We start from the raw sequence: 26,540 nt of genomic DNA on the forward strand, positions 1-26,540 counted from the left end.
ATTTAAATTCTTTTGATAAAATTACCTATGTAGAAATCCAAACGTCAGATTTTTCACCCTATTTATCAATAATGGATTTAAAGGAATCTTTGTGATCTATAATATGGGCAAGTATATTATATGACAAAAAGATAGAAATGACCTACAAAATTATGAATCTGCAACTATCTGTATTTCTGTAATCAGTTAAAACAATCATTCGCTAGCTCTAAAGAGGCCTTAAAGAGAAGTTCTTTGCCTACTTTCTGCTTGCATGATATTTTAGCTATGATATTCTCCACAGTGATGCATTAGTTTGAAGAAATATTTTTACTTTGACCTGCTAACGGATATGTCCATTGAATCCTTTGATATGTACTTCCATTAAAGCTTCATGACTTCAGCTTTCTTTAGCTTCATGCAGTCTGATGTGCTAGAATCATAATTGCTACAATTCTTAGCCATCAGCCTGGATGGATGATAGATAGATAGATAGATAGATAGATAGATAGATAGATAGATAGATAGATAGATAGATAGATAGATAGATAGATAGATAGATAGATAGATAGATAGATAGATAGAGTTTGCTAATTTGGCTGATCTTTTGGTTTTATGTGAATTTTCTTTAGTTGAATGCAAATGTGAACAACTTTCAAAGAAGGTTTGTGAATGAAGTAAGAAGATGTGAATCCTTAGACAGGGTCCTTCGTAAGTAGCTTTTAATTTATTGAAAACTTAAATTTATGGAGAACTGTTCTTAGTCCAACAATCTCTAGAATGTTTTGGTGCACAGAAACAGCAATTATTAGCACTTTCACCACCACACTTTCCAGATTTTTTTTATTTTTTGAAAACGTTTTGTAATTGTTGGTAGATCCTTGACAAACTAAGCAATAAAACAAATATGTTCAACTTTCAATAGGTTTCACCTACCTGTTTTTTACGGGTGACATCTGCCGTGTAAAAATGAAAAGCAGGGCTGAAAATGTTGCCTTGCGTTTCTTCCAGCAATGCCATCCTACCATTGCCAATTAAGAAGAGATTTTAAAAGTGTTGCCCTTAACCGCTCAAAGCCTGGTTGCCTCAGTGATGAATGCAGAGGATATCTCTTAACGTGGCACAACTTGTGACTCCATTTATGAAAGAGATGAAAAGTTAGGCCATAGCCACGTTCACACAAAATCCTTAATTACCAAAGTTACAACTAACCAAGTTTCAGATGGTGTGGAAAAGGCAGCAGGGTGTGTTTTGTGAACTTAGCCAGTGTATTTCCATTTGTTTTGCTCCCAGGCTTTCTGGAAAGTGAGATGGGTGAGGAGATCCTGCCTGTCATATGCGGGAAATATCCAGAGACTCCACCACCACGAGAAATGATTGACTTAGAGGTAGGCTTTGTATGTTTCTGGTTAGAGAAGTATGATAGACAGTTGTGTTGACCCAGCAGAAGATGACAATCCAAAACAACACTAAGTCAAGATCTTTATAACACTCAGAATAGTTTGTTTGATATAGGAAGTTTATAAATGCAAAAGCTTATTCAGTTCCTAATTGTAAGGTAAAGGTTCCCCCACACGTGCGTGCTAGTCGTTTCCAACTCTAGGGGCCGGTGCTCATCTCCATTTCAAAGCCGAAGAGCCAGCACTTGTCCAAGGACATCTCCGTGGTCATGTGGCCGGCATGACTAGATGCCAAAGGCGCACGGAACGCTGTTACCTTCCCACCGTAGTGGTCCCTATTTTTCTACTTGCATTTTTACGTGCTTTCGAACTGCTAGGTTGGCAGAAGCTGGGACGAGTAACAGGCGCTCACTCTGCTATGTGGCACTTGGGATTCGACCCGCCAAACTGCTGACTTCTGATTGACAAGCTCAGCGTCCTAATTGTAGCTCTGGCTTTATTATGTTTTATCCATTTTAGGTCTACTACTCCTTCTTTCATTTTACTATTCTACTGTTATTTTATGGTATGCTCGATGTTATGGTTACAAAAATACAGTTATTTACTTATAGTTCTCATCTTCTCCCGCCATGCTAGCTGGATATTATGATATTGATAAGCCAATATATTGTGAAGGCATAAATTGGGGATAGCTCTAACTAATACTTAAACCTGGGAGGGCAGGAATTGGGTGATCCAGTACTTTCTCAGTCTTGGCTAACTCTAAAAGCTAAGCAGGGTTGCACATAGTTGGTATTAGATAGGAGACCACAGGAATACCAGGGTAATAGGCTAGACAGGGAACTTCTGGGGGGAAAAAACCCCAATGTCAATGAAGTAACAAGAAATCATAATTCAAAGGAATATTTTCTATTTTTCTGTTAGTCTAATCTAAACAGACTGTGATCAGAAGGGTTATTGCTTAAAGCTGAATGAAGAACAAAAGGTAGAATGACTTGGAAGTGTAGTGCTTAGCTAGCAGAGTTGTAAGACATGTTAGAATCCCTCATTGTTTTATCTAACATAGACAGAAGATTTATTGGATTTTTTTGTTAGTTATTTTGCCGTCAGCACTTAATTTATGTCATTTGTGAATCATTCATACACAGAAGTAGGGCTGAGATGTTAATATTCATTGCAAAATTGCCTAACATGCTGAGATGTGTTTTGAAATGTTTGCTGTGTAATAATCCATCTTTAGAGTAATCTATTTTGTCAGCAGTGAAGTGTGTGACAGAATGATTGGACTTACAGTACTTTTGTTTCTCTCTGGCTATAAACAGACTGTCTTGGAGAAACTGGAAGGTGAGTTGGAAGAAGCCAACCAGAACTTGCAGGCGCTGAGGCAGAACTTTCTAGAACTCACTGAACTCAAACATCTCCTGAAGAAAACCCAAGACTTCTTTGAGGTGACACAATCTTTGAATGCATTCTCGTCATTTCAGAATTTGGGTTCAGCTCAACTAGTCATCTCAGAGACAAACTGTGGGCATTTGCATACAACCTTGACTCTGCTGTCCCTTCTGGCATTGCTTTCATTTCATCCTCAGTTCATGTACAGTATGAAGCAGCCTTAAGTGGTGTTCCAATGTTAAAAGCATTGTGGCATTGTTGGTACTCTCTGAGCTTGGTTGTTTGCTTGCAGATATTTCATTACCCAAGTAGGTAATATCATCAGTGCTGTATGTGATAAAATGTGTGGCCCTGTGAGTTATTAAGCCTATTCCTACCACAGTTGAATGGTAAAGGTAAAGGTGAAGGTTCCCCCGCACATGCGTGCTAGTCATTTCCAACTTTAGGGGCCGGTGCTCATCTCCGTTTCAAAGCCGAAGAGCCAGCGCTTGTCCGAGGACGTCTCAGTGGTCATGTGGCCAGTATGACAAGACGTCAAAGGTGCACGGAACCCCTGTTACCTTCCCACCATAGTGGTCCCTATTTTTCTACTTGCATTTTTACATGCTTTTGAACTGCTAGGTTGGCAGAAGCTGGGACGAGTAACAGGCGCTCACTCTGTTACGCGACACTCGGGATTCGACCTGCCAAACTGCCGACCATCTGATCGGCAAGCTCAGCGTCCTAACCCACTAAGCCACCACGTCCCTTACTTGAATGGTAGAAACATACAAAAAATTATAGAAAGGAAGCAAAAATAACAGTATTCATAAGGGTATTTAATATGTCAAGGAAAGACATGAGGGTAAACCAATGTTGGGGGAGATAGTGTGATTTTAATATGCTAGTACATTTTTAAAAAAATAATGCACAACATTGATGGCCATGAATAATAATGGAATTATATTAAATATTCTTTTTTAAAATGGTATTACTGATGTTACTTAGACCATTACTGGTAATCTGCAAGCAACCACTAAGCTCAGTGAACTCCAAGGCCTCCAGTTTGATATTCTCTTCTATTCTCTCCATGTAACCATTAGATGGCAGCAATGCACTGGAATTTTCTATTATACTTAACTGCCACCTAGTGGCTTATTTGGATTTATGCAACCTTGATAGTCCTAGACTCCAAACTGCAACCAATGAGAATCAGGAGAGGAGATAAAACAGAGCTGAGAAAAATGGTGGCCAGAAAATGAGTCTAGGAAGGTGGAGAAGGCAAAGTTTAAAAATAAATCTAAACTGAGGGTGGAGGTTTGTTCTCTGAGCTTGTGGGTTGGTTTCCAGGCTAGGTAACATATTCAGCAAAATTTAGGGGATGTCTGCTTATAAGGGCTTCGTGTGGTCAGTATGTCTTGTGATGGTGAGCCACATCAGGTCAGGATCATATCAGGTCAAGGTCTTGTGATGGGTCAGGTGTGGATTGTGTCAAGCATCTGAATTTTGATCACATGACCATTGGGTTGCCGCAGCGGTCATAAGTGTGAAAAACGGTCATAAGTCGCTTTTCCCAGTGCCATTGTAACTTTGAACAGTCACTAAATGAACTGTTGCAAGTCGAGGACAACCTGTAGTTGCCTATTTCCATTGTCATCTCCCTGACTCTATGAGTTCTTCCCAGCTGATTATGCCCCATATGTCCTTCCTCAAAATAGAGGCCTTCAGAAGTGCTGGATGTAAGCTTCTGTTAATCCCCTGGTTAGCGTCTAATATTGTGGTATCTACAGGATGCTAGATTAGGCAAGGTTGTCCTAAATCCACAAGCAATAATAAAGAGGGTCTTGCATTGGTTGAGTTTTGGGATAGGGGTTTAAGTTAAGTCTTTCTCCTGCTTTCAGACTGAAACTAATTTGCCTGACGATTTCTTCAATGAAGATACTTCAGGGCTGCTGGAATTAAGAAGCACTCCTGCAGCAGTTGCTGCAAAACTGGGGTGAGTATTGTTTCTCTCGTGCTGCATCCACAATATTTATGCCTTAGAGATGCAGCCTATGATACAAGCATTGAAATGAACACAGTTCTTCCTAGCTAGATGTAGCTGATGGAAAAGAAAGTTCTCCGTTTAGCATTTTATTTATTTATCAGTATTTTCCCTTCCTCCTGGAGTTATGCTCACAGGCATCCATAAGGCTGCAAATGAGGCAATGAGGATCATGACATCAAAATACAAGCTTCATCCACTTGGCATATCTGTTGCAGTATTGCATGCATTTAGGGCTGAGCTTACCTTGTGATGCTGATTTCATCGTTTTGCTGAAAGTCTTCAGTTCTGTAGATCCCTCTGTATAAATGGCTATCTCTGCAGGGTATCCCAGCCTTTCTAACCACACCACTAAATTTCCAAGTGTTACCATTTTGAGACAGAAAATGAGAAAGCTATAGAATAACCTACACAGGCTTAGTTTAAAAAATATGGTGGAATGCACCAACGTCTTCTCCACAAAATATTTTAATGGGTTGAACAAATTGCACTTGATCCACTTACACATATGAAGCTAAACCTAAGCATGTCCTACTACTGCATCTCTGCCCTACTAATGTGACCATTACTCAATTGTAAAGTTCCTCAGAGCATGCATTTGCTCCCAAAATTTGCCCATTTTTTTGGATATTTCATACTACTATATCTAAGAATGCTAGGAGTTATCATTCGTTCGTTCATTCATTCATTCATTCATTCATTCATTCATTCATTCATTCATTCATAAATAAATAAATAAATAAATAAATAAATAAATCCCAACACATTCAGAAGGTGCCATGTTGGGAACTGGTAGCAGGTTTACAATTGATATATTTCCATAAACTAATACCTTTTACGAGAGTGGATTTACAGGGCATTCTATTTGATTTGCATTCCACAGATTCATAGCTGGTGTGATTAAAAGAGAGAGGCTGGTGCCTTTTGAACGTTTGTTGTGGAGGGCCTGCAGGGGAAACATCTACCTGAAGTTCAGTGAAATGGATACACCCTTGGAAGATCCTATCACTGTAGGTACTGATAGGTTTTTAATTTTGTTGCCTCAGATCTTTTACCTGGGATATAATGTTATAATCATAATCATAATCATAATCATAATAGTAAAGTTAGAAGGGACCTTGGAGGTCATCTAGTCCAACCCCTTGCTCAGGCAGGAAACCCTATACCATTTCAGACAAATGACTGTCCAGTCTCTTCTTAAAAACTTCCAGTGGTTAATTGTTCTAACTGTCAGGAAGTTTCACCTTAGTTCTAGGTTGCTTCTGTCCTTGATTAGTTTCCATCCGTTGCTTCTTGTCCTGCCTTCAGGCACTTTAGAAAATAGCTTGACTCCCTCTTCTTTGGGGCAGCCCCTGAGATATTGAAACACTGCTATCATGTCCCCCCTCGTCCTTCTCTTCATTAAACTACACATACCCAATTCCAGCAGCCGTTCCTTATATGTTTTAGCCTCCAGACCTCTAATCATCTTTGTTGCTCTTCTCTGTACTCTTTCCAGAGTCTCAACATCTTTTTTACATTGTGGTGAACAAAACTGGATGCAGTATTCCAAGTGTGGCCTTACCAAGGCATTGTAAAGTGGTATTTGTTGTGTAGTGAGTTCTTCAGAGGCAGTAAGCGAGACATGAGGTTGCAAACAGGAACATTGCTTTATTGAGGCAAACAGGAACAAAACTGAATCAGAGGCTTCTGCGCAGCTACTTATACGGTTGGCCACTAGGCGGAGGCCACTAGGTTTAAAGAAACCCATTCCTGCCCCCAAATCATCCAATGATCTTCTTGGAGACTGCATGTCTGGCTAGCCATCGACCGTTACACAGACAACTCAATTGAGCAACCTTAAACAGCATTCAAAAGACACGTGAAAACAGTTCAAGTAAAATCCCAATATATTACAGTATTAATACTTCACGTGATCTTGATTCTATCCCTCTGTTAATGAAATTGCTGAGACTGTATTCAGTTGCCTCTGTGATTATTTTGAAATTCTTTCCCCTTAACTTACATTTCCTTTCCCAGAAAGAAGAGATGAAAAAGAATGTGTTCATCATCTTCTACCAAGGGGAACAGCTCAGACAGAAAATCAAGAAGATTTGTGATGGGTGAGAAAGAGCATTTTGATCGTAACTGATATTAATGAATCCTGAGTTGGCTTTCAGATTAATCTTAGTGGGATTTTAATGCCTACTATTTTGTGTGAGCTTTAACATTTATTCACATCTTTCTGATAGAGAGTTATCACTATCACAATTGCTTCCAGTTCTGTAGCTGAAGTTCATATGCTAAAGCCCTACATGGCTTAGGCCCGGGATATTTGCAGGACCGTCTGCTGCCAGGAACATTTTCCCATCGCCCTGTGCATTCACACAGAGAGGGCCTCCTCAGGGTGCCGTCGGCCAGACAATGTTGGCTGGCGACCCCCAGGGGGAGGGCCTTCTCTGTTGGGGCACCTGCTTGGTGGAACCAACTCCCCCGGGAGCTCCGGATGGTCCCAGACCTTCGGTCCTTTTGCCGTGACCTTAAGACATATCTTTTCCAACAGGCCGACTTGGACTGATGATAATGGGGTTTTTAATTATGATTTTAAATGTTTTTATTGGTTTTAGTGGGACTTTGACACAATTTAATTCTTTTTTAATATTTGTATTCATTTGTATTTTATTGTTGTTAGCCACCCTGAGTCCTTCGGGAGATAGGGCGGCATACAAGTCTCATTATAAATAAATAAATAAATATTGAACATGTCGTCCTCAGTTCCGATTGCAAATTTAGATAAGAAACGTCACTCAGAACTGAAGAAAGTTTTTTGGATGAGAAGCGAAACATCTTCAAGGAAAAACGAAGTCCAGTTACCTCTTGAAAAAGTACCTTTGGGTCAACCATGACCTGGATGACTGAGAATCTCCATAGACATATTGAACATGGTCCATTGATTACAAAGGTTTGGGGATAAGGACAGCTCTTTAAAGGGATAAAATGATGTCATCCATGCCCAAATTGAAGATAGAGGTCCTTGGAGATTTGCAGTAGCTTAGAAAATTTGAAGCACCACATTTCCAAATCCAAACGAATTATTCATGGACTTAGTGGGAAATAAAAAAAATGTCTATTTTTAGCAAGGCGTGGGAAAAGAGTGCAAACATTCTGTTAACGCGTGAACAAGAAAACCCCATCTGCTGCGCAATATTCTTTGTCCTGTAGGAATCCAAGATTTGAGATTACTGCTAATGTTTCCCTGCCTCTTGTTTTTATTGCATGTTGCTCTTAATTTTAATGCTAGAAAAAAATTAATTAGTGTTAAATTTTACCTACTAGATTTATTAAAAAGGGAAGCAGAGCAAAAGATAAGCATATCCCCAAGCCTTTTCTCTTTCAGTTCAGGATGCTGAAGCACTAATGGGAGTTCTCCAGCAGATTTTATCAATTTCAAAAACTCTCCAGTGAATGGTTCACGTACTTTCCTAGATGAAGGTGTCATTAAAGTAAAAGTGACATTCTGACAGACAAAACCAGCATGCAAAAGAACTGTGAAAAGATCAAAGCTATCAGGCTGAAACCTTGCCAGTGTCGGGGAGAAGGAAGGGAATGTAGCTTGTATGGGCTTTTTTAAAGAGGAATTTTTTTTTCAAGTACAATTTGAGAACTTAAAAGTTCAGTTTAAAACATGGGGTGAACATCTAAAGCTTTTGCTAATGAAAATATGCTTCGGTTGATGGTTTGATTTGAATAGAGTATTGGTGAATCCATGTCATGTTTGAAGGTGGAATAATATAGGCATGTATAGCAGCATCAAAAAGGGACGCAGTGGCTCAGTGGGTTAGGACGCTGAGCTTGTCGATCAGAAGGTCGGCAGTTTGGCAGGTCAAATCCCGAGTGCCACGTAACAGAGTGAGTGCCTGTTACTCGTCCCAGCTTCTGCCAACCTAGCAGTTCGAAAGCACCTAAAAATGCAAGTAGAAAAATAGGGACCACTACAGTGGGAAGGTAACAACGTTCCGTGCACCTTTAGCGTCTAGTCATGCCGGCCACATGACCACGAAGACATCCTCGGACAAGCGCTGGCTCTCCGGCTTTGAAACAGAGATGAGCACCGGCCCAGGGGGGTTGGAAACGACTAGCACGCATGTGCGGGAGAACCTTTACCTTTACCTTAGCAGCATCAAGGTGCGGTAGAAGACAAAATAGTGTGATGGTAACTCTACCACTTTGGTATGCAGATGTACGAAAGGAGAAAGGTTTGCATGCGCCGTGGTGGTGTAGTGGTTAGAATGCAATATTGCAGAGTTCAATTCTCACTGGCTCAAGGTTGACTCAGCCTTCCATCCTTCCGAGGCTGGTAAAATGAGGAACCAGATTGTTGAAGGCAGTATGCTGACTCTGTAAACTGCTTAGAAAGGGCTATAAAGCACTGTGAAGTGGTATATAAGTCTTAATGCTATTGCTATTGTAATATTGAGCCCACCATTCTGCAAGTTTGATGGTGCCACTGGATAGGTAGCACTTCCCTCTTGCAATGAAGCCCTTTCCCCCCAGTTTTCAGCTTGCCTCGTAGTGGAAAATCCAGTCATTCTATGCAGCATTGGAACAAATCAGTTTGGCTATTAAAATAATCTACCCTAGAAATTATGTAAAAAATATATCTTAAGCTCCAGTAATCTCTGCAGCCACTAGTGACATTATGACATTCCTGCTTTGCTCTCTCTCTGTCCCACAGTTCCTGAAAAATAATAATGTTAATTAAAACATTCAGACCTTCTCTTTTGATACACATTATGTGGGAAAAAGTCAACAGGCAGATGGAGCTGAAAGAGCTGAAAGAGTAAATATCACTCCTTATCTCAGATCTTGACTTCATCAAGAGCAATAGGATAGCAAGGGGAGCTCAATCTGCCTGCTTGTGAACAAAATATTCTCAGAACACATCCATTCCAAATGTTTATACCAAAATATCTGGTATAGTTGCTCTTTACAAATGAGAGACTAATAGGGCGGGCAATTTGCAGAATCAATAAAAATGAAAAGTCTAGCAAAAGCAAAGCATTTTTACTGATTCTCTAAAAACAGAAGGGGGAACCAAATAATACTCCCAATAGAATATCCCTCATAGCCTGGGAGCAACAGAGAGAAAGCTTTCTCCTGCATGTCAGGTAGATGAGTCTCTGAGAAAGATGACTCCAAAACATTTTTCCTCAAGAACGTAATGGCCTGATAAGCTCTTAATAGCCCTCTTAAGCCATTTAGCTAGTCAACTCTTAAGCCATTCAAAATTGCTTTAAAAAGCAAATTTGTCTTAGACTGTCCCTTTAGCAGTTGGCAACCAGTGTAGAACTTTCATTGGGAAAGCCTTATGGGACCTGTGTCCCTTGTACTGGTTAGCAATCTAGCTACTGCCTTTTATAGCAATTACAACTCCCATACCTTTATTATAAAGTGCATTTTAGTGGACAGAATGACTGGAACCCGGTGTTGTTTCTTCATTAGGTTCCGTGCCACTGTATATCCCTGCCCTGAGTCAGCTGGAGAACGCCGAGAAATGGCTGCTGGTGTGAACACAAGGATTGAAGATCTCAACACAGTATGTAGTCTTTAGTCTTGCTTGGAATAATTTGGAGTACGCCGTATGTCAGCATGTGCCAATCTTTAGCAGCTATTGGAGCTCTAGCAAAAGTGGACAGTATGTAGTTCAGATATGTGTCCTGGCCTCCTTCCTAGGGTGCCAATCAGCAAGCAGTTGGATCTAGAGACCACTCTCTTTGCTTCTTATAATGATTCAAAGACACATCACTTAGGGCACAATGGGAGATTTAAATGGCAGCTGCCAATTAAAATAAAACACCACTGTGGTCGCCATCAGGACAAATAGCAGGTAGAACAATAGATGGGAAAGCTGCTGATATGGGATGGGAGTGAAATGTAAGAGGCTGGAAAATTAATCAAATGGTCCCAATAATGAGACAGAGCAAATGTAAACTATGAATCTTAAGCCTGTTCTTTCATCGTACACATGTGTGGGTCTGTAACTCCCAGAAGTCCTCAACCAGGAAGGGCATTCTGCAGGCTGGCTGTGGAATTTTAATAGTTGTAGCCCATACATTTTTTGGGTTCCTAAACTAAACCTTTGCCTCTACTTACAGGTGATCACCCAAACAGAGTCCCATCGACTGGGGCTATTGAAGGAAGCATCTGCAAACCTGTGGGCCTGGGGAATCAAAGTGAAGAAAATGAAAGCCATCTATCACATCTTGAATTCTTGCAACATTGATGTCACCCAGCAGTGTGTCATTGCAGAGATCTGGTTCCCTGTGGTAGATACCCCCAGGATAAAAAGAGCACTGAATCAAGGAATGGTAAGGAGAATTCTGTCATTCATAGCAAACTATATTTACTCAACTGAATGCCCTGAATCAGTGGCAAACTACTTACTTTGCCTTGCAGAAAAAAAGGCCTGAATGAAAGTTGCAGGCATTTCATTACTCACAGAGAACATTGCTAATGCTAGATTATTACCAGGTCAACAATCAAGAAGAAACAATACTCTCATCAAGGAACTACCAAGGAGAAAACCACATCCCCACCAAACTGGCAAGGCAAGCTCCTACACATAAACAGGGAGCAAGCCACACTCTCCAGCACAAGATATTCCCTAGTTGGATAATGAAATGTCTGCACGTTTCATTCAGTCCTTTTTTCTGCAAGCAACCAAGCTCAGAGAGCACCACGGAATCCACAGTTCAGCCCTGACTAATATATATATTTTTCTATTAGAAAAAGGACTGGTAAGTGTTGAATAATGCAGAGAGTAAAGAAAATGACTTAATGGAGATACATAAGCTCTGTTAAGCAAAGCAACAAAGGAATGAAAAAATGTTTTAAGTCCACAACAGACAGATAACATTTTGAAGAGGCTCAGCCAAATACCTCCTAATTCACAGGAATATAAGAAGGAGGAGTAGGTATAGCCCAGTCAGGCTTGTAAGATTCTGTTGTTGCAACCAAATGTGGTAAATATACTTTTAACCTTTTTATGGAGTTGATTTCCAGTTCTGGCCTACTTAGATAGTTTATCCCTGTGCACCAAATTATTTTTTTCCATGGTGCAGAATAGAGGAGGATAACCTGGTGCCCAACTTCTCATCTCTGTTGGAAGTAGAAATGCTACTGACATATATATTTTGCTATGTACTTAGAAGAGTTAAATCTAGAATAAATCTGAAATAATTAAATAAATGAATGGGATTGTCTGTGCTCATTAACTACAGTATTGTTTTCAAGGGCTCTCAAAAGTCTTTTTAAAATATATGGATACAAGTAATGTAGATTGTTGTTATTAAGTCCCCTGCTCTTTTTAGCTTTTGTCTGTTGTTCATGTGTCTCTCTTTTAACCTGCTTTTGTCCAATTCTGACAATTTTTGATATTTGCTAACATTTAATAAATACCAAGCTATTACTGTGTGAATGGCATGTGTATTTGATTAAAGTGTGAGTGGCATGTGTATTTGCTTGGATGTGGGTACAGGGATTCCGAGACAGTATACTGGACACAAATTAAACTGGAAATAGCCTGCAGTCATTTTTCAACAGTGAGAAAGACTCCACAAATTCTCACTGACAGCTCCCTAAAGATTTTTGTTTCCATTATTCTTTGGTCCAGGCTACAGCTGTGAGTGTAATATACAGCCAATTTTAACACTTTAGTGTAAATGTATTTATTTATTTAACTGTTTGGGTAACCTAACATCCAATCTGTTGAGATTCTAGGCACTAAACCAGTATTTCTCAACCTTGGCAACTTTAAGCCATGTGGATTTCAACACTCTGAATTCCCCAGTCAGCATGCCTGGCTTAGTAATTCTGGGAGTTGAAGTCCACACAGCTTAAAGTTGCCAAGATTGAGAAACACTGCAGTAAACTAATAGAAACATGGAGTTGGGAGAAATTTATAGTGGATGTAATCACTGTCTAATTCTAATCATTGTTGACTTGTTCTCAGGAACGAAGTGGTTCTACAGTCAGCCCCATCCTGACTGCTATACAGACCAAGCTGGATCCTCCTACCTTTAACCGAACCAATAAATTCACTGCTGGATTCCAGGCCATTGTAGATGCTTATGGTGTTGGGAATTATAGGGAGATTAACCCAGGTATGTGGACTTTGATTTATTTTGACCCTTTTTTAAAGATAGCATATTTTCAGTGACTTTATTTAAAGGTCTTTATGCTGTCTGTTTTATGCTGAATGTATCCACGTGCTAATGATCACTTGCTATCTTGGGGTAGATCTTCAACACACACACACACACACACACACACACACACACACACACACACACACACACACACACATATATATATATATATATATATATATATATATATATATATATATATATATATATATATATATAAAATTAATGGGACTTATATGCCGCCCTATCTCCCAAAGGACTCAGGGCGGCTAACAACAATAAAATACAAGTAAAATACAAATATTAAAATTAAAATTAAACTATATAGCCCCAACTACAACCAATAAAACCTTAAAACCATATTAAAAAACCCCTTATCATCAGTCCAGGTCCCCCGCACATGCGTGCTAGTTGTTTCCGACTCTAGGGGCCGGTGCTCATCTCCGTTTCAAAGCCGAAGAGCCAGCGCTTGTCCGAGGACGTCTCCGTGGTCATGTGGCCGGCATGACTAGACACCAAAGGCGCACGGAACGCTGTTACCTTCCCACTGTAGTGGTCCCTATTTTTATACTTGCATTTTTACGTGCTTTCGAACTGCTAGGTTGGCAGAAGCTGGGACGAGTAACAGGCGCTCACTCTGTTACGCGGCACTCGGGATTTGACCCGCCAAACTGCCGACCTTCTGATCGACAAGCTCAGCGTCCTAACCCACTGAGCCACCGCGTCCCTTATATATATACATATACATACATATCTATATATGTATATATGTGTGTGTGTATATACATACACACACACACACACACACACACACACACACACACACACACACATATATATATATATATATATATATATATATATATATATATAGTCTAAGAAGAGGGAGTTACTGTTTTCCAAAGTAACTTATTTACTTCATTATAACTGATGAAGCTTCTTGGATAAGAGGTGAAACGTCTTCCTCTTCTTTCTTAAATAAAAAACTGTCCAGTTGCTTTTTGAAAGGAAAAAAATAAAAGCACCTTTGAGACAACTTTGACCTGGATTACTGAGAATCTCCATAGACATCTATTGTTCAAAGCACCTGAGAGCAGGACAAGAAGGAATGGATGGAAACTAATCAAGGAGAGATCCAACTTAGAAATAAAGAGAAATTCCTTGATAGTTACAACAATCAGCCAGTGGAACGGTTTGCCTTCAGAAGTTGTGGGTGCTCTACTGGACGTTTTTAAAAAGAGATTGGACAACCATTGGTCTGAAATAGTAGAGGGTCTCCTGTTTGACAAGGAGGTTGGACTAGAAGACCCCCAAGGTCTCTTCCAACTCTTATTCTATTCTAGGGTTAGAAGGGGTCTTCAGACTTGGCCCTTTTATGACTTGTGGACTTCAACTCCCAGAATTCCTCAGCCAGGCATGCTGGCTGAGGAATTCTGGGAGTTTCATTTCATTTCATTTATTGGATTTCTATACCGCCCTTCTCCCTAGGGACTCAGGGCGGTTCACAGGGCATATATAAATAACTGTACAAAAATTAAAAGAGAATTAAACCATGCCCAATTAAAATACAGCAATAGTAAAATAATAAAACCAATTAAAAAACCCATATTCCCTTTCAGGCCAGACCAGCTAACTCAAACAAGTGGGTCTTCAACCCGCGACGGAAGGATCGGAGGTCCGATGCCATCCGGAGCTCAACCGGCAGTTGGTTCCATAGTGCCGGGGCACCCACAGAGAAGGCCCTCCCCCTGGGGGCCACCAGTCGACATTCCCTGACCGGAGGCACCCTGAGGAGGCCCTCTCTGTGGGCACGCACAGGGCGGAGGGGAGTTGACGCCGGCAGCAGGTGGTCCTCGAGGTATCCCGGACCCATGCCATGTAAGGACTTAAAGATCATAACCAAGACCTTGAACCTCACCCGAAAGACAACTGGTAACCAATGCAGCTCGCGGAGCAAAGGTGTAACATGGGAGTACCGGGAAACTCCCAAGACAACTCTCGCGGCCACATTCTGTACCAGTTGGAGCCTCCGAGTGGTCTTCAAGGGAAGCCCCATGTAGAGAGCATTACAATAGTCTAGGCGAGAGGTCACGAGCGCATGAGTGACCGTACACAGGGCATCCCGGTCCAGATAGGGCCGCAACTGGCGCACCAGGCGAACCTGGGCAAAAGCTGAAGTTGAAGTTGTTGAAGTCCACAAGTCATAAAAGGGCAAGTTTGAAGACCCCTGGGTTAAGGCATCAGCCTAGAAAGCAGGAGACCTGTGAGTTCTGGCTCTGCTTTAGCCATGAAAGCCAGCCGGGTGACCTTGGGCCACTTACTCTCTCTCAGTCCAACCAACCTCACAGGGTTTTTGTTGTGGGGAAAATAGGAGGAAGGTGTGTTGGATATGTTTGCCGCCTTGAGTTATTTGTAAAAATAATAAAGGTGGGAAATAAACAGTAAACAAACAAACAAATAAAATATTAGCACCTAAAATACTGCTTCTCTTACAATATACATCCAATATATATTGCAGATAGAACTCAGAGCTAGCCTAGATGAAATTCAGGTAAGGCATTGAAATTGTACGTCTTTAAAGGTTACTATAAATAACCAATATAATAATAGATTACCTGGAAGCATATAAAGGATTTTTGGCTTTTCTGTTTCTATAATTGTCAAAGACAAAAAAATTTATAGAGAGATTTTTGAGGTCTAAAAATTTAAAAAGATTAAGAGGCCTTGATCTAAAACAAGAGACTTCCATAAATCTTTTAAGTCCAGATCCTAAACTTATAGTCTTATCTAGAAAATGTTTAAAAATTAATAAATGTCATTTATGAAAATATATACATATACGTATACAATATGCAGGTCCTGTAAGGACTAAGGAGATGAATTAACAATATAATTAGGTGAGCAAACATTTAATTTCAGATATTCAGTACAGTTGCCCCTGTTCGATTTTATAGAAGTTAATTATAATTGCCACTTAGAATTCATTTTTGATAGATGCCTATCTCTCTGCTTGGGGTACTTCAAACCCCACCCCCCAAATGTGGTTTTAAATTAATAGCATTTCAATATGTATATTAGATTAGAGTAGATTAAATTAGATTAGATTAGGTTAGATTGTGTGTTTGTGTATGTGTGTATGTATGTGTGTAAAACTAGCATAATATACTGTGTAACAGTGCCATCTGTTGATTCCAATTGAGAAAGTATGTTTTAAAATTCTCATTGAAACAGGGCATTAGTCTCACTTCAAGTTTTGGTTAAAAGATGGGGTGGGCCTAATTTAAATTAGCAGATTTATCTGCTGATTCCCGATTGTAGTCAAATCTGCACCTTCCGGCATCAATAAATGAGGGAGGGAGGCAAGAAAAATGAGTAGATTTCCCCTCAGTGCTCCATAATATATTCATTTTTTTCTCTGACAAGATTTTCCATTGCTTCTCAGCAGCTGGAAAACAGACTTTCAGTATTTATTTATTTTATTTATTATTTAAACTTGTATACCGCCCTATTCCCATAGGACTCAGGGCGGTTTACAGGGAAAAATTAAAAATACATAACATACAAAGTTAAAATCGATTAAAACTAAGATTAAATTAAGTCCCTGAATTTAAACTAAAACCCCATTAATAAATAATTAAAACCCCTCAGTCTGGGCCAGACAGCTCAAAAAACAGGTTTTCAAGTCCCTGCGAAATGAGCGAAGGTCGGGGGCAGTCCTAAGCTCCGTGGGAAGTTGGTTCCAAAGGGCCGGCACGCCCACAGAGAACGCCCTTCCCCTGGGAATAACCCGCCGGCATTCCTTGACCGGCAGTACCCTAAGAAGGCCCTCCCTGTGGGAGCGCACAGGACGATGGGAAGTTGATGCCGGCAGCAGGTGTTCCCTCAGATAATCTCTGTAAGCACTGTATTAGGTAAAAGGGTTCTTAGATCCATACATACACATATGTATATGTGTCAAAATCCTCAGCATTCATAATAAAAAGTTGCTTGTGAACTAATTTTCAATCCCCTTGCTTTTTGTGAGGCCCTGGAAATAAAGCTTGTCCCTTCTAGTAAATCAGTTGAACAGAGAAATGTGATATTGTATTCCTGGCTCTTTGGGAGTGACCCTTTAACAGCAAGACTAGCAGTCAGTTCCTCCAACTAGCGTATACTGGACTTCATTTCTCCTAATTTCCAACTACAGAAACAATGGCTTTTCAAATTAAATCAAACTGGTGTCTTAGTTAAAGTGTTGACCTACAAATCAGGTGACCATGACTTCTAGTCCCACCTTAGTTATGAAAAAAAAAAAATGCCTGATGAGTGATCTTGGCTCAGTCACTCTCTTTCAGTCCAACTCACCTCATGATGTTGTAATATATATATATATATATATATATATATATATATATATATATATATATATATATATATATATATATATATATATATATATATATATATATATATATATATATATATATATATATATATATATATATATATATATATATATATATATATATAAAGGCAGGATAGCAATTTTAAAAAAATTAGAGGCATCCATTTTTGTAATGTTCTCTCATTGAAACCTCAACTGATTTGCAATGAGTATGTTTTTAACAAGTGACGTGATAGTCTTTTTCTTTCCCACAGCCCCCTTCACTATCATCACCTTCCCTTTTTTGTTTGCGGTGATGTTTGGCGATTGTGGTCATGGTGCAGTCATGCTGGGTTTTGCTCTGTGGATGATCAACAATGAAAAGTCTCTTTTAGCTGAGAAAAGCACCAACGAGGTAAGTGGTTTAAGGTGATATCTCAATGCTTACAGCAAGCAGTTTTCAAAATGTTTGTTTATTATGTTCTACTCTGTCCAATCTCTGAAATTCACGGGCAAGATTACACTGTGATTTAAAGCATAACTTTTCTAAAAATGTGTTTTAAAAGATCACAGAAAAACAGTTAAGCAAGGAGAGGAAGCCAATCAACCAGTTGATAACAAAGGAAAGCAGTTATTTATTAAATTTATATCTCACACATCTAACTATCCAAAGCAATTTAACATACAGAACAGTTTAAAACTGAGAACAATCCTGTAGCCATGTTGAGAAAAAGAGAAATATCTTTGCCCAGAGCTGAAAGATGTAAATGGGTCAGTCATGCTCCTTGGAAAGGGAATAATAATAATAATAATAATAATAATAATAATAATAATAATAATAATAATAATAATAATAATAATAACAACAACAACAACAACAACAACAACAACAACGATGATTTTGGAAGGTACCTTGGAGGTCATCTAGTCCAATCCCCTGCTCAGGCAAAGTCCCATATCTGAGCAGGCTTTCTTCCTGGTCACCCATCTCACTTCTCATGGTGAGAAGGGCCTCTGAAGATGACTCATTTTTTTCCAAGGCAGTAAACAATAGGTGAAAAACTGTTTTTGCAAATCTCTTCAACCTGATGTCCTCCCAGTCAACATGATTGGTTTTGGGAATTGCAGTCCCACATTTCTGGAAGACGCCAAATGGAGAAGGCTGCTGTAAATAAGACTGTAGTAAACGTCATTTGTTTGCTATTCTTGATCATCCCTTGATTATATATAATATTCTTGTGCAGATCTGGAACATCTTTTTCAGTGGACGCTACTTGATCCTACTCATGAGTATCTTTTCCATTTACACTGGCTTTATTTACAACGATTGCTTCTCCAAATCTTTCAACATATTTGGATCTTCCTGGCGTGTCCGACCCATGTACAATAATGGTGTATGGACGTAAGTGGTAAACAATGTTTATAATTGTAGAAAATAGCAAATGAATGCCCAGTTTGCTCTTTTGTTCTGCAATCTCTTTCTGAATTTATCCCTAGTAATCTCTAGCACAACATTTCATATTTCATAAAGATTGCTGTCTTTAATCAGCAGTTGACTATGATGAAAACAAACAGAAAACAGTAGTTACTAGAAACTTCTCTCAGTTTGATTCAGAAAAGGCATGGCTATGAAATATTTTATTCTGAGCTCATTCTTAACTTTGATTCTATCAAGCTCATAATAGAAGCCAAATAGAACCCCTAACCCTGAAATGTCTCTCTATGGATGTGGTGATAGGAATTACAGGTCCCCAAGAGACGTGAGCATGTTTATATTAAGGCATCTGAAAATTACTTACATGCTTAATGTAATTTCCAGGACATCTGGTGTCCATATTCAGATGAATTGGAGAACTGTTTTATAGGATCTCAGTCTAGAATATCCATCAAGGTGACAGAAACATATAAATTGAGACCTACCATGTTAGTATCTTCTGCAACGGACTACATATAGAAATAACTTGGCTTGTAATGAGTTATAGAGAAGAGTTCTTAAAGTCATCAAATTCCAGACTTCATCATAACTTAGGGAGGAGCATCATCATAGAACAATGTAGGATAGTTTATACAGTAATAGATAATCTTGAAGGTGTGAAGAGTGAGACTTTGGGCACATTGAAGAAAGAGCAAGCTGAATCAACACAGGAAATGAAAGAATGTACACAAATTACATAAGCGGTTAGTACAATCACACATTATCTGAGCTGTCCACATAGAAGCTGCACAGCCAATGTGGGCTTCAGTGCATTTATATTGTGTTTCTTCTTATTCTATTTCATTGTGAGAAATGGCTATCACATCTCAGTGACAATCTAACAATTTAATATTTTTCTGTTCATGCATAGGGATGAAGTTGTTCACAAGAGTGGTTTTCTGCAATTAGATCCAAAAACAAGAGGTGTATATTCCGGAAACCCCTATCCTTTTGGAATTGATCCGGTAATCAGAAATAATTATTTGGCAATTAAAAGGAATAGATACAGTAGATTAGGGATGAACGACTGGGACTCCAAGTCAGGAAGGATAGGATTCCTCAAAAAGGTTTTAAGAGCCAAGATTACAACTTTGTCTTCACTGTCTTTTTTACGGCAGTATATAAACAAATTGCTACAGAAAAAGTAGGGAAATGCTTTGTGTATTGAATTTTTCTGAAAAATGGAACAAAAAATTTCTAACATTTTTTTAAACTTGTGTCATGAAGCTTCCCCCCCCAAAAAAACCCTCAATATAAATGCCTTATTGAAGTATCTGAAAAAATATGCAAAAAATAAAATCTAAATTAAGGTACAAGGTCCTTACAATGCTGGAAATATTCGGTGTTTCTCTTCCAGCCTCCACAGCTAGCATTTCTGATGTTGGTATTTCTGATTATGGGAAAAGACAAAAGACCATAGGACAGTGATTCTTAAAGTATGGTCCTAGGACCCTGGGGTCCCTCAGGGCCCACTCAGGGGGTACAATAAATCAAAATTATTTAGCAACCTATATTGAAAAACAATACAATATTAAAATCCCATCAGACCATCATGAGTAACAGTGAATACATCAATTTTAATTTTTAATTTGGTGGATATTGATAAATATAAACCATACAAACAAAGCCTCTTTTGGGGTCCTCCATAATTTTTAAAAGTGGGAAGGGTTCCCCAAAGAAAAAAAAATGAAGACGGTCAGAGGAGATCAGCGCAGCTGGCCAGCAGATGGCAGCATGGATGGCTAGTAATCTTCCAAACTGATTCCAGAATACATCATTTGTTGTTAGCTGCGAAGTCGTGTCCGACCCATCGCGACCCTATGGACAATGTTCCTCCAGGCCTTCCTGTCCTCTACCATCTTCTGGAGTCCATTTAAGCTCACGCCTACAGCTTCAGTGACTCCATCCAGCCACCTCATTCTCTGTCGTCCCCTTCTTCTATTGCCCTCGATCTTTCCCAGCATTAGGCTCTTCTCCAGTGAGTCCTTCCTTCTCATTAGGTGGCCAAAGTATTTGAGTTTTAGCTTCAGGATCTGGCCTTCTAAAGAGCAGTCAGGATTGATCTCCTCTAGGACTGACCGGTTTGATCGCCTTGCAGTCCAAGGGACTCGCAGGAGTCTTCTCCAGCACCATAGTTCAAAGGCCTCAATTCTTTGGCGCTCAGCCTTTCTTATGGTCCAACTTTCACTGCCATACATTGCAACTGGGAAGACCATAGCCTTGACTATACGCACTTTTGTTGACAGGGTGATGTCTCTGCTTTTTAGTGTGCTGTCTAGATTTGCCATGGCTTTCCTCCCCAGGAGCAAGCGTCTTTTAATTTCTTGGCTACAGTCCCCATCTGCAGTGATCTTGGAGCCCAGGAAAATAAAATCTGTCACTACCTCCATTTCTTCCCCATCTATTTGCCAGGAATTGAGAGGGCCAGATGCCATGATCTTGGTTTTCTTAATGTTAAGTTTCAACCCAAGTTTTGCACTCTCCTTCTTCACCCGCAACAAGAGGCTCTTTAGTTCTTCTTCACTTTCTGCCATTAGAGTGGTATCATCTGCGTATCTTAGGTTGTTGATATTTCTTCCGGCAATCTTAATTCCAACTTTTGATTCATCTAGCCCTGCCTTTCTCATGATGTGCTCTGCATATAAGTTAAATAGGCAGGGTGACAGTATACAGCCTTGCCGGACTCCTTTCCCAATTTTGAACCAATCAGTGGTTCCGTGTCCAGTTCTCACTGTTGCTTCTTTGCATAGAATGATGCAAAGACTACTTGACTGTGTCTCCTCTGCTTACAGCAGGGGTCTTCAAACTTGGCCTTTTTGTGACTTGTGGACTTCAACTCCCAGGCTGAGGAATTCTGGGAGTCCACAAGTCACAAAAGGGCCAAGTTTGAAGACCCCTGGCTTATAGCAACAGATCTACAAAACAGATTGCCTTTCAGCTGGTTCATTCTTAAGAAGACTTATAAAATACAAATCATAAAATAAAAATACTTTAGCAATCCATCATGCACAAATCTCTTTTCATCCCATATTTTGTGAATATGTGAGATCTTGAATATATTCTGGCAGAACCAGAAATCTATTGTTTCTTCTGGTCAATGAAGAGCAACTTATGTTAGGCTGGAAGTTTTATCCCACATTTCCTTATCTGAGCTTTGGTTAAGATGCATTTTTATTTAAGTAGAGTTGATAAGCTAAGGGCATAAATAGGAAGATCACAGCCCCTAAACATGATATTCTCAAACACTGAATCCCAACTTGTTGCTTTTCTCATGGAGAAAATACGTAGTTTCATGTTTGTAACCTGCAATATAGCATTCTTGGAAAAGCTGCACTGATTTTGAAAAAAAATGGTTTTTGTCCAAATAGAAGCAGAGGCATCTGTGTTGTTATAATAATACAAAAATGAAAGATTTAATGTTTTCTCTCTTTTTTTTAATAAACTTATAATAATTGACCAACAAAGATTCTTCAGCCTAACAGCTGATCTTCACTCACCTTTCTTCCTTTCTCCCTGTGTATCCCCAAGGGTAGAAAGAAAGCAAGTATTTTAGTTTATGAATTCAATTGTCTTTTATGCTTAGCTCTCCTTATCTATTTCTTTCAGATCTGGAATATTGCCATCAATAAGCTGACTTTCTTGAACTCGTACAAAATGAAAATGTCTGTCATCATAGGAATCACACACATGGTTTTTGGGGTGGTACTTAGTCTCTTCAACCATATGTAAGTGTTCGGATGATATTCTACTGCAGCTGTCCCAATCCACTCCGTCTAGAGTGACTGACTTCCCTTAGTGTTCCACGTACTAATCTTTATGTTTTTCTACTCCTCCTTGAGATCACACTATGTAATGGATATCTATAACCACCCCAGTAATGCTTTCTTTCTCTTGTTTCATTATTTGTCTAGTTATTTCAAGCAAACTACCAACATTGTCCTGAAGTTCATTCCGGAGATGATCTTCATAATCTCCCTATTTGGTTACCTTGTCTTCATGATTATTTTCAAGTGGTGCCGATTTAATGTGAATAATGCCCATGACGCTCCAAGCATCCTCATTCACTTTATCAATATGTTTTTGTTTAGTTACAATGATCCAACAAATCGTCCTTTATATGAGCATCAGGTATAAATGTTTTATTGTCAACTGTGAATGTCAAATGAAATCTGTCACTCAATTAGAGAGCTTTTACATGTTGGTTATGATTCAGTCCTACTCATTTCAGCACACTTAACAAAGAGCACATTTTATTCACATCAGCATGAGTGTCTGAAGAGGCAAAAAAACCACACAAATGTCTTGCATTAGATGTCTGGACACAAGCACATAATGGCCGCATCTGTGTGATGATGTTATTGTCCACGTGCTGTCATTTCAGTGTTATGGTAGTTTGCTACAGACAGTGCTTCACATAAGCATTCAGTATCATAATGCAGAGATATTGTAATAGTAATATACAGTAGATACTAATTCAAGTGTGTAGATATTCTCCCTGGGACCACACATCAGTTTTGGCCTTGGTTTGTTATATAGTACAGCCCAGCATGGATATCTTGTTTTGTGTTGTCAAATAGACGTGAGGTGACTCAACAATTCTTCAGTTCCTACAGTTTCATTGTTGTTTTCAATAATGTATTTTTATCTATATTTATTGTTAGCAGCTTTGAGTTATTTATTAAGATGGGCATCTGTACAAGTTTGTTAAATGAATAAGTGGAGCAAATATCTGGATTCACATAACCTGTAAAGCCAAACAAATCCAATTTTGGCTTACTGTGAAATTAACCAAAATTTGGCCATCTTCATATAATGCACCGAGAAAGAAATAGAAAGTCTACATTCACAGATTGTACAAAATCAAACCCAACAAAACACTTTACAGTTTAAAGCATTATGTCCTATGAAAAGCCAGACTCAGAGAAACATTATTCAGAGATAGTTTATTTAGCTGGCCTTGGAATCAGTAGCAAAATGGTTGGCTAAGCAGGAATATGAGGTGGCTACAAGACTGGGTAGCTGGTATATAGTCCTCTACCTACTTGCAGCCTGGATGTTTTGGACCATTATGCTTGTAAAAAAAAGATATTCAGATCTAATAAGTTTTGAAGACATCACTCAAATAATTTAGGTCAGGATACAGAATTAGCATTGCATAGTGATTGGAAAAAAAAAAGTCAGCCAGCACATATTTGTAAACGCAGATGACAAATTGGGTTGTTCACTTACTCAAGGGCAAAACTGCCGTCAGCTTGCTGTCATTGTCTAACCATCTTGCATTATCTTGAAGCAAACTCAGTGTCATTTCTGTTTGCTTGCAGCTGGGAATGTCAAATTGAAAAGGAAATAATTTTCGTTGGCTCCGTGGTATTCATGGGAAGGGTTCAAAAATCAAGATGGCCTCTGCAACTGCATGAACAAATCCCTGCCCCTTGTGTATGAGTACTGTACAACATATTAAAAAGGCAGGATTTCAATCACACAAGTTCTTAATTTTTGTGAACCCCATTCCTACCCCTTGTGAACATGCATGCCCCATTTCTATTTAAAACATATACTGTAACTCCTTATAGACAATTTATTCCTTTAGGCAGAGGCTGACTTGAGAAACCTTTCTCCTTCTGACCAAGCTGAGTTATTTCTTGGTCTCAGTCTATTACACACAAGCATCAGAAGTTAGCCTCATTGAAAAAGTCATAATTTAAGATAGTATATTTAGGCTACCAGGCATCCACTAGACGGCAGCAAAGATTTGGTGTTCTGTATCATTTATTTATTGATTGATGCCATCTAATGACTATTCAGACTTTTGCATCCCAGTTGTGTTAACCCTACTGTAATATCTTTTGTCTGCCTCTGAAATTTGTTCAACAAACCATGATAGTTTAGTGCAACTCACATACCATGTAGAATCTATTTTTGCATGAAAATATGATATAAGGCCCGGCTAGGCATTTAAATATTCCAGCCACATTGTTGTGGGTAAGGGTCCTCCATCAGATCATGATACTTTTATGCAAATAAAATCACCCTTCAGTAAGAAACACTCATGCAATTAGCTGCAGCCATATCATTATGGTTTTCTCATAGAGGTATCTTGTGATTATAGGAAAACAGAAAAGGCTTTCACGTAGCTATTAATAGGCATAGCTAGAGCCTGCAAATCTTTGATATGGAAAACTTACAGATTTCACACATCGTGCCAAGCCATGATTTCTTTAGACATGGTTTGTTGATTAGTTGGGTTTATTTGGCTTAGAGCAGGGGTGTCAAACTGCCGGCCCGCAGGCTGAATGCATCATGGCGAAACCGCGCCCACCCCATTGCTGGCAACGGGGAAAAAAATTGTGATACGTCGCGATACATCATGTGACATTGCAAGTTTGACACCCCTGTCTTAGAGTGTTGTATGATAGCATCAACTGTCTTTTTTTTTCCTAGCAAGAAGTTCAAACTTTCCTGGTCATTTTCGCCTTGATTGCCATACCGTGGATGCTTCTGATTCAGCCTTTTATTATTCGAGCCAAGCATCAGAAAGCTCAGAATAGGGTAAGGAAAGGGTCTTTTCTGCCAAGGGATTGCTACATAGATAAAGACAGAAGACTGGGGCGAAATATCATAGAAACATTAAATTTTAGAGTTGGAAGGCGTCCCAAGAACCATCTAAACCAACTTTTTGCAGTGTATGGGGGGAAAAGGTAAGTAATCAGTGAGAGATGAAAATCCACCCTCTTCAGAGGTCGGGGATCCACAGCTTCTGTAAGAAGACTGTTCCACTCTTGTACAAATCTTATCATCAGGAAGTTTTTCTTTTATATTTAAATGAAATCTGGGTATCTGTAATATTAGAACACAGAATAACAGGGTTGGAAAGGACCTTGGAGGTCTTCTTGTCCAACACCTTGCTTCAGCAGGAGACCCTATACTATACTATTCCGGACAAATGATTGTCTAATCTCTTTTTCTTGAAAGCCTCCAGTGATGGAGCGCACACACAACTTCTTGAAGCAAGCCATTCTACTGATTAATTGTTATCATTGTTGGGAAGCTTCTTCTCAGTTCTAGGTTGCTTCTCTTTTTATTGATCTTCCAGTTGCCCTCAGGTGTTTGGGATAATAGACTGACCCTCTCTTCTCTGTGACAGTCCCTCAAATCTTGGAAGACTGCTATCATACCACCCCTAGTCCTTCTCTTTGCTGATTAAAGGTAAAGGTTCCCCCGCACACGCGTGCTAGTCGTTTCCAACTCTAGGGGCCGGTGCTCATCTCCGTTTCAAAGCCGAAGAGCCAGCGCTTGTCCAAGGACGTCTCCGTGGTCATGACTAGACGCCAAAGACGCCAAAGGCGCACGGAATGCTGTTACCTTCTCACCGTAGTGGTCCCTATTTTTCTACTTGCATTTTTACGTGCTTTCGAACTGCTAGGTTGGCAGAAGCTGGGACGAGTAACAGGCGCTCACTCTGTTACACGGCACTTCGACCCGTCAAACTGCCGACCTTCTGATCGACAAGCTCAGCTGATTAGACATACCTAATTCCCACCGCTGTTCATTGTACGGTTTGGCCTCCAGACACCAAATCTTCTTTGTTGCTCTTCTCTGCACTCTTTCTAGAGCCTCCAAATCTTTTTTGTATCATGATAACCAGAACTAGATACAGTATTCCAAATGTGGTCTTACTAGTGCAGTATAAAGTGGTACTATCCTTTTGCATGATCTTGATACT

The 26,540-nt window shown here is 39.5% G+C and overlaps 1 protein-coding gene across 3 annotated transcripts in view; it reads left to right on the top strand.

The window, feature by feature from the left end:
* The window catches only part of ATP6V0A4 (ATPase H+ transporting V0 subunit a4), a 38,842-nt gene that overhangs the window by 6,275 nt on the left and 6,027 nt on the right, over positions 1-26,540 (top strand). For all 3 annotated transcript variants that reach the window (XM_081330510.1, XM_081330511.1, XM_081330509.1), the window contains 15 exons: positions 612-690; positions 1,273-1,367; positions 2,702-2,827; positions 4,652-4,746; positions 5,678-5,804; positions 6,814-6,896; positions 10,276-10,369; positions 10,929-11,141; positions 12,785-12,935; positions 17,619-17,758; positions 18,588-18,745; positions 19,689-19,782; positions 22,424-22,542; positions 22,729-22,945; positions 25,259-25,366. In XM_081330510.1, the coding sequence (XP_081186636.1) occupies positions 612-690; positions 1,273-1,367; positions 2,702-2,827; positions 4,652-4,746; positions 5,678-5,804; positions 6,814-6,896; positions 10,276-10,369; positions 10,929-11,141; positions 12,785-12,935; positions 17,619-17,758; positions 18,588-18,745; positions 19,689-19,782; positions 22,424-22,542; positions 22,729-22,945; positions 25,259-25,366 (1,899 nt within the window). The remainder of the gene's footprint in view (positions 1-611; positions 691-1,272; positions 1,368-2,701; positions 2,828-4,651; positions 4,747-5,677; positions 5,805-6,813; positions 6,897-10,275; positions 10,370-10,928; positions 11,142-12,784; positions 12,936-17,618; positions 17,759-18,587; positions 18,746-19,688; positions 19,783-22,423; positions 22,543-22,728; positions 22,946-25,258; positions 25,367-26,540) is intronic.

This window comes from Vipera berus (assembly GCF_964194415.1).
Source record: "Vipera berus genome assembly, chromosome: 6".
NCBI classification, from domain to species: domain Eukaryota; kingdom Metazoa; phylum Chordata; class Lepidosauria; order Squamata; family Viperidae; genus Vipera; species Vipera berus.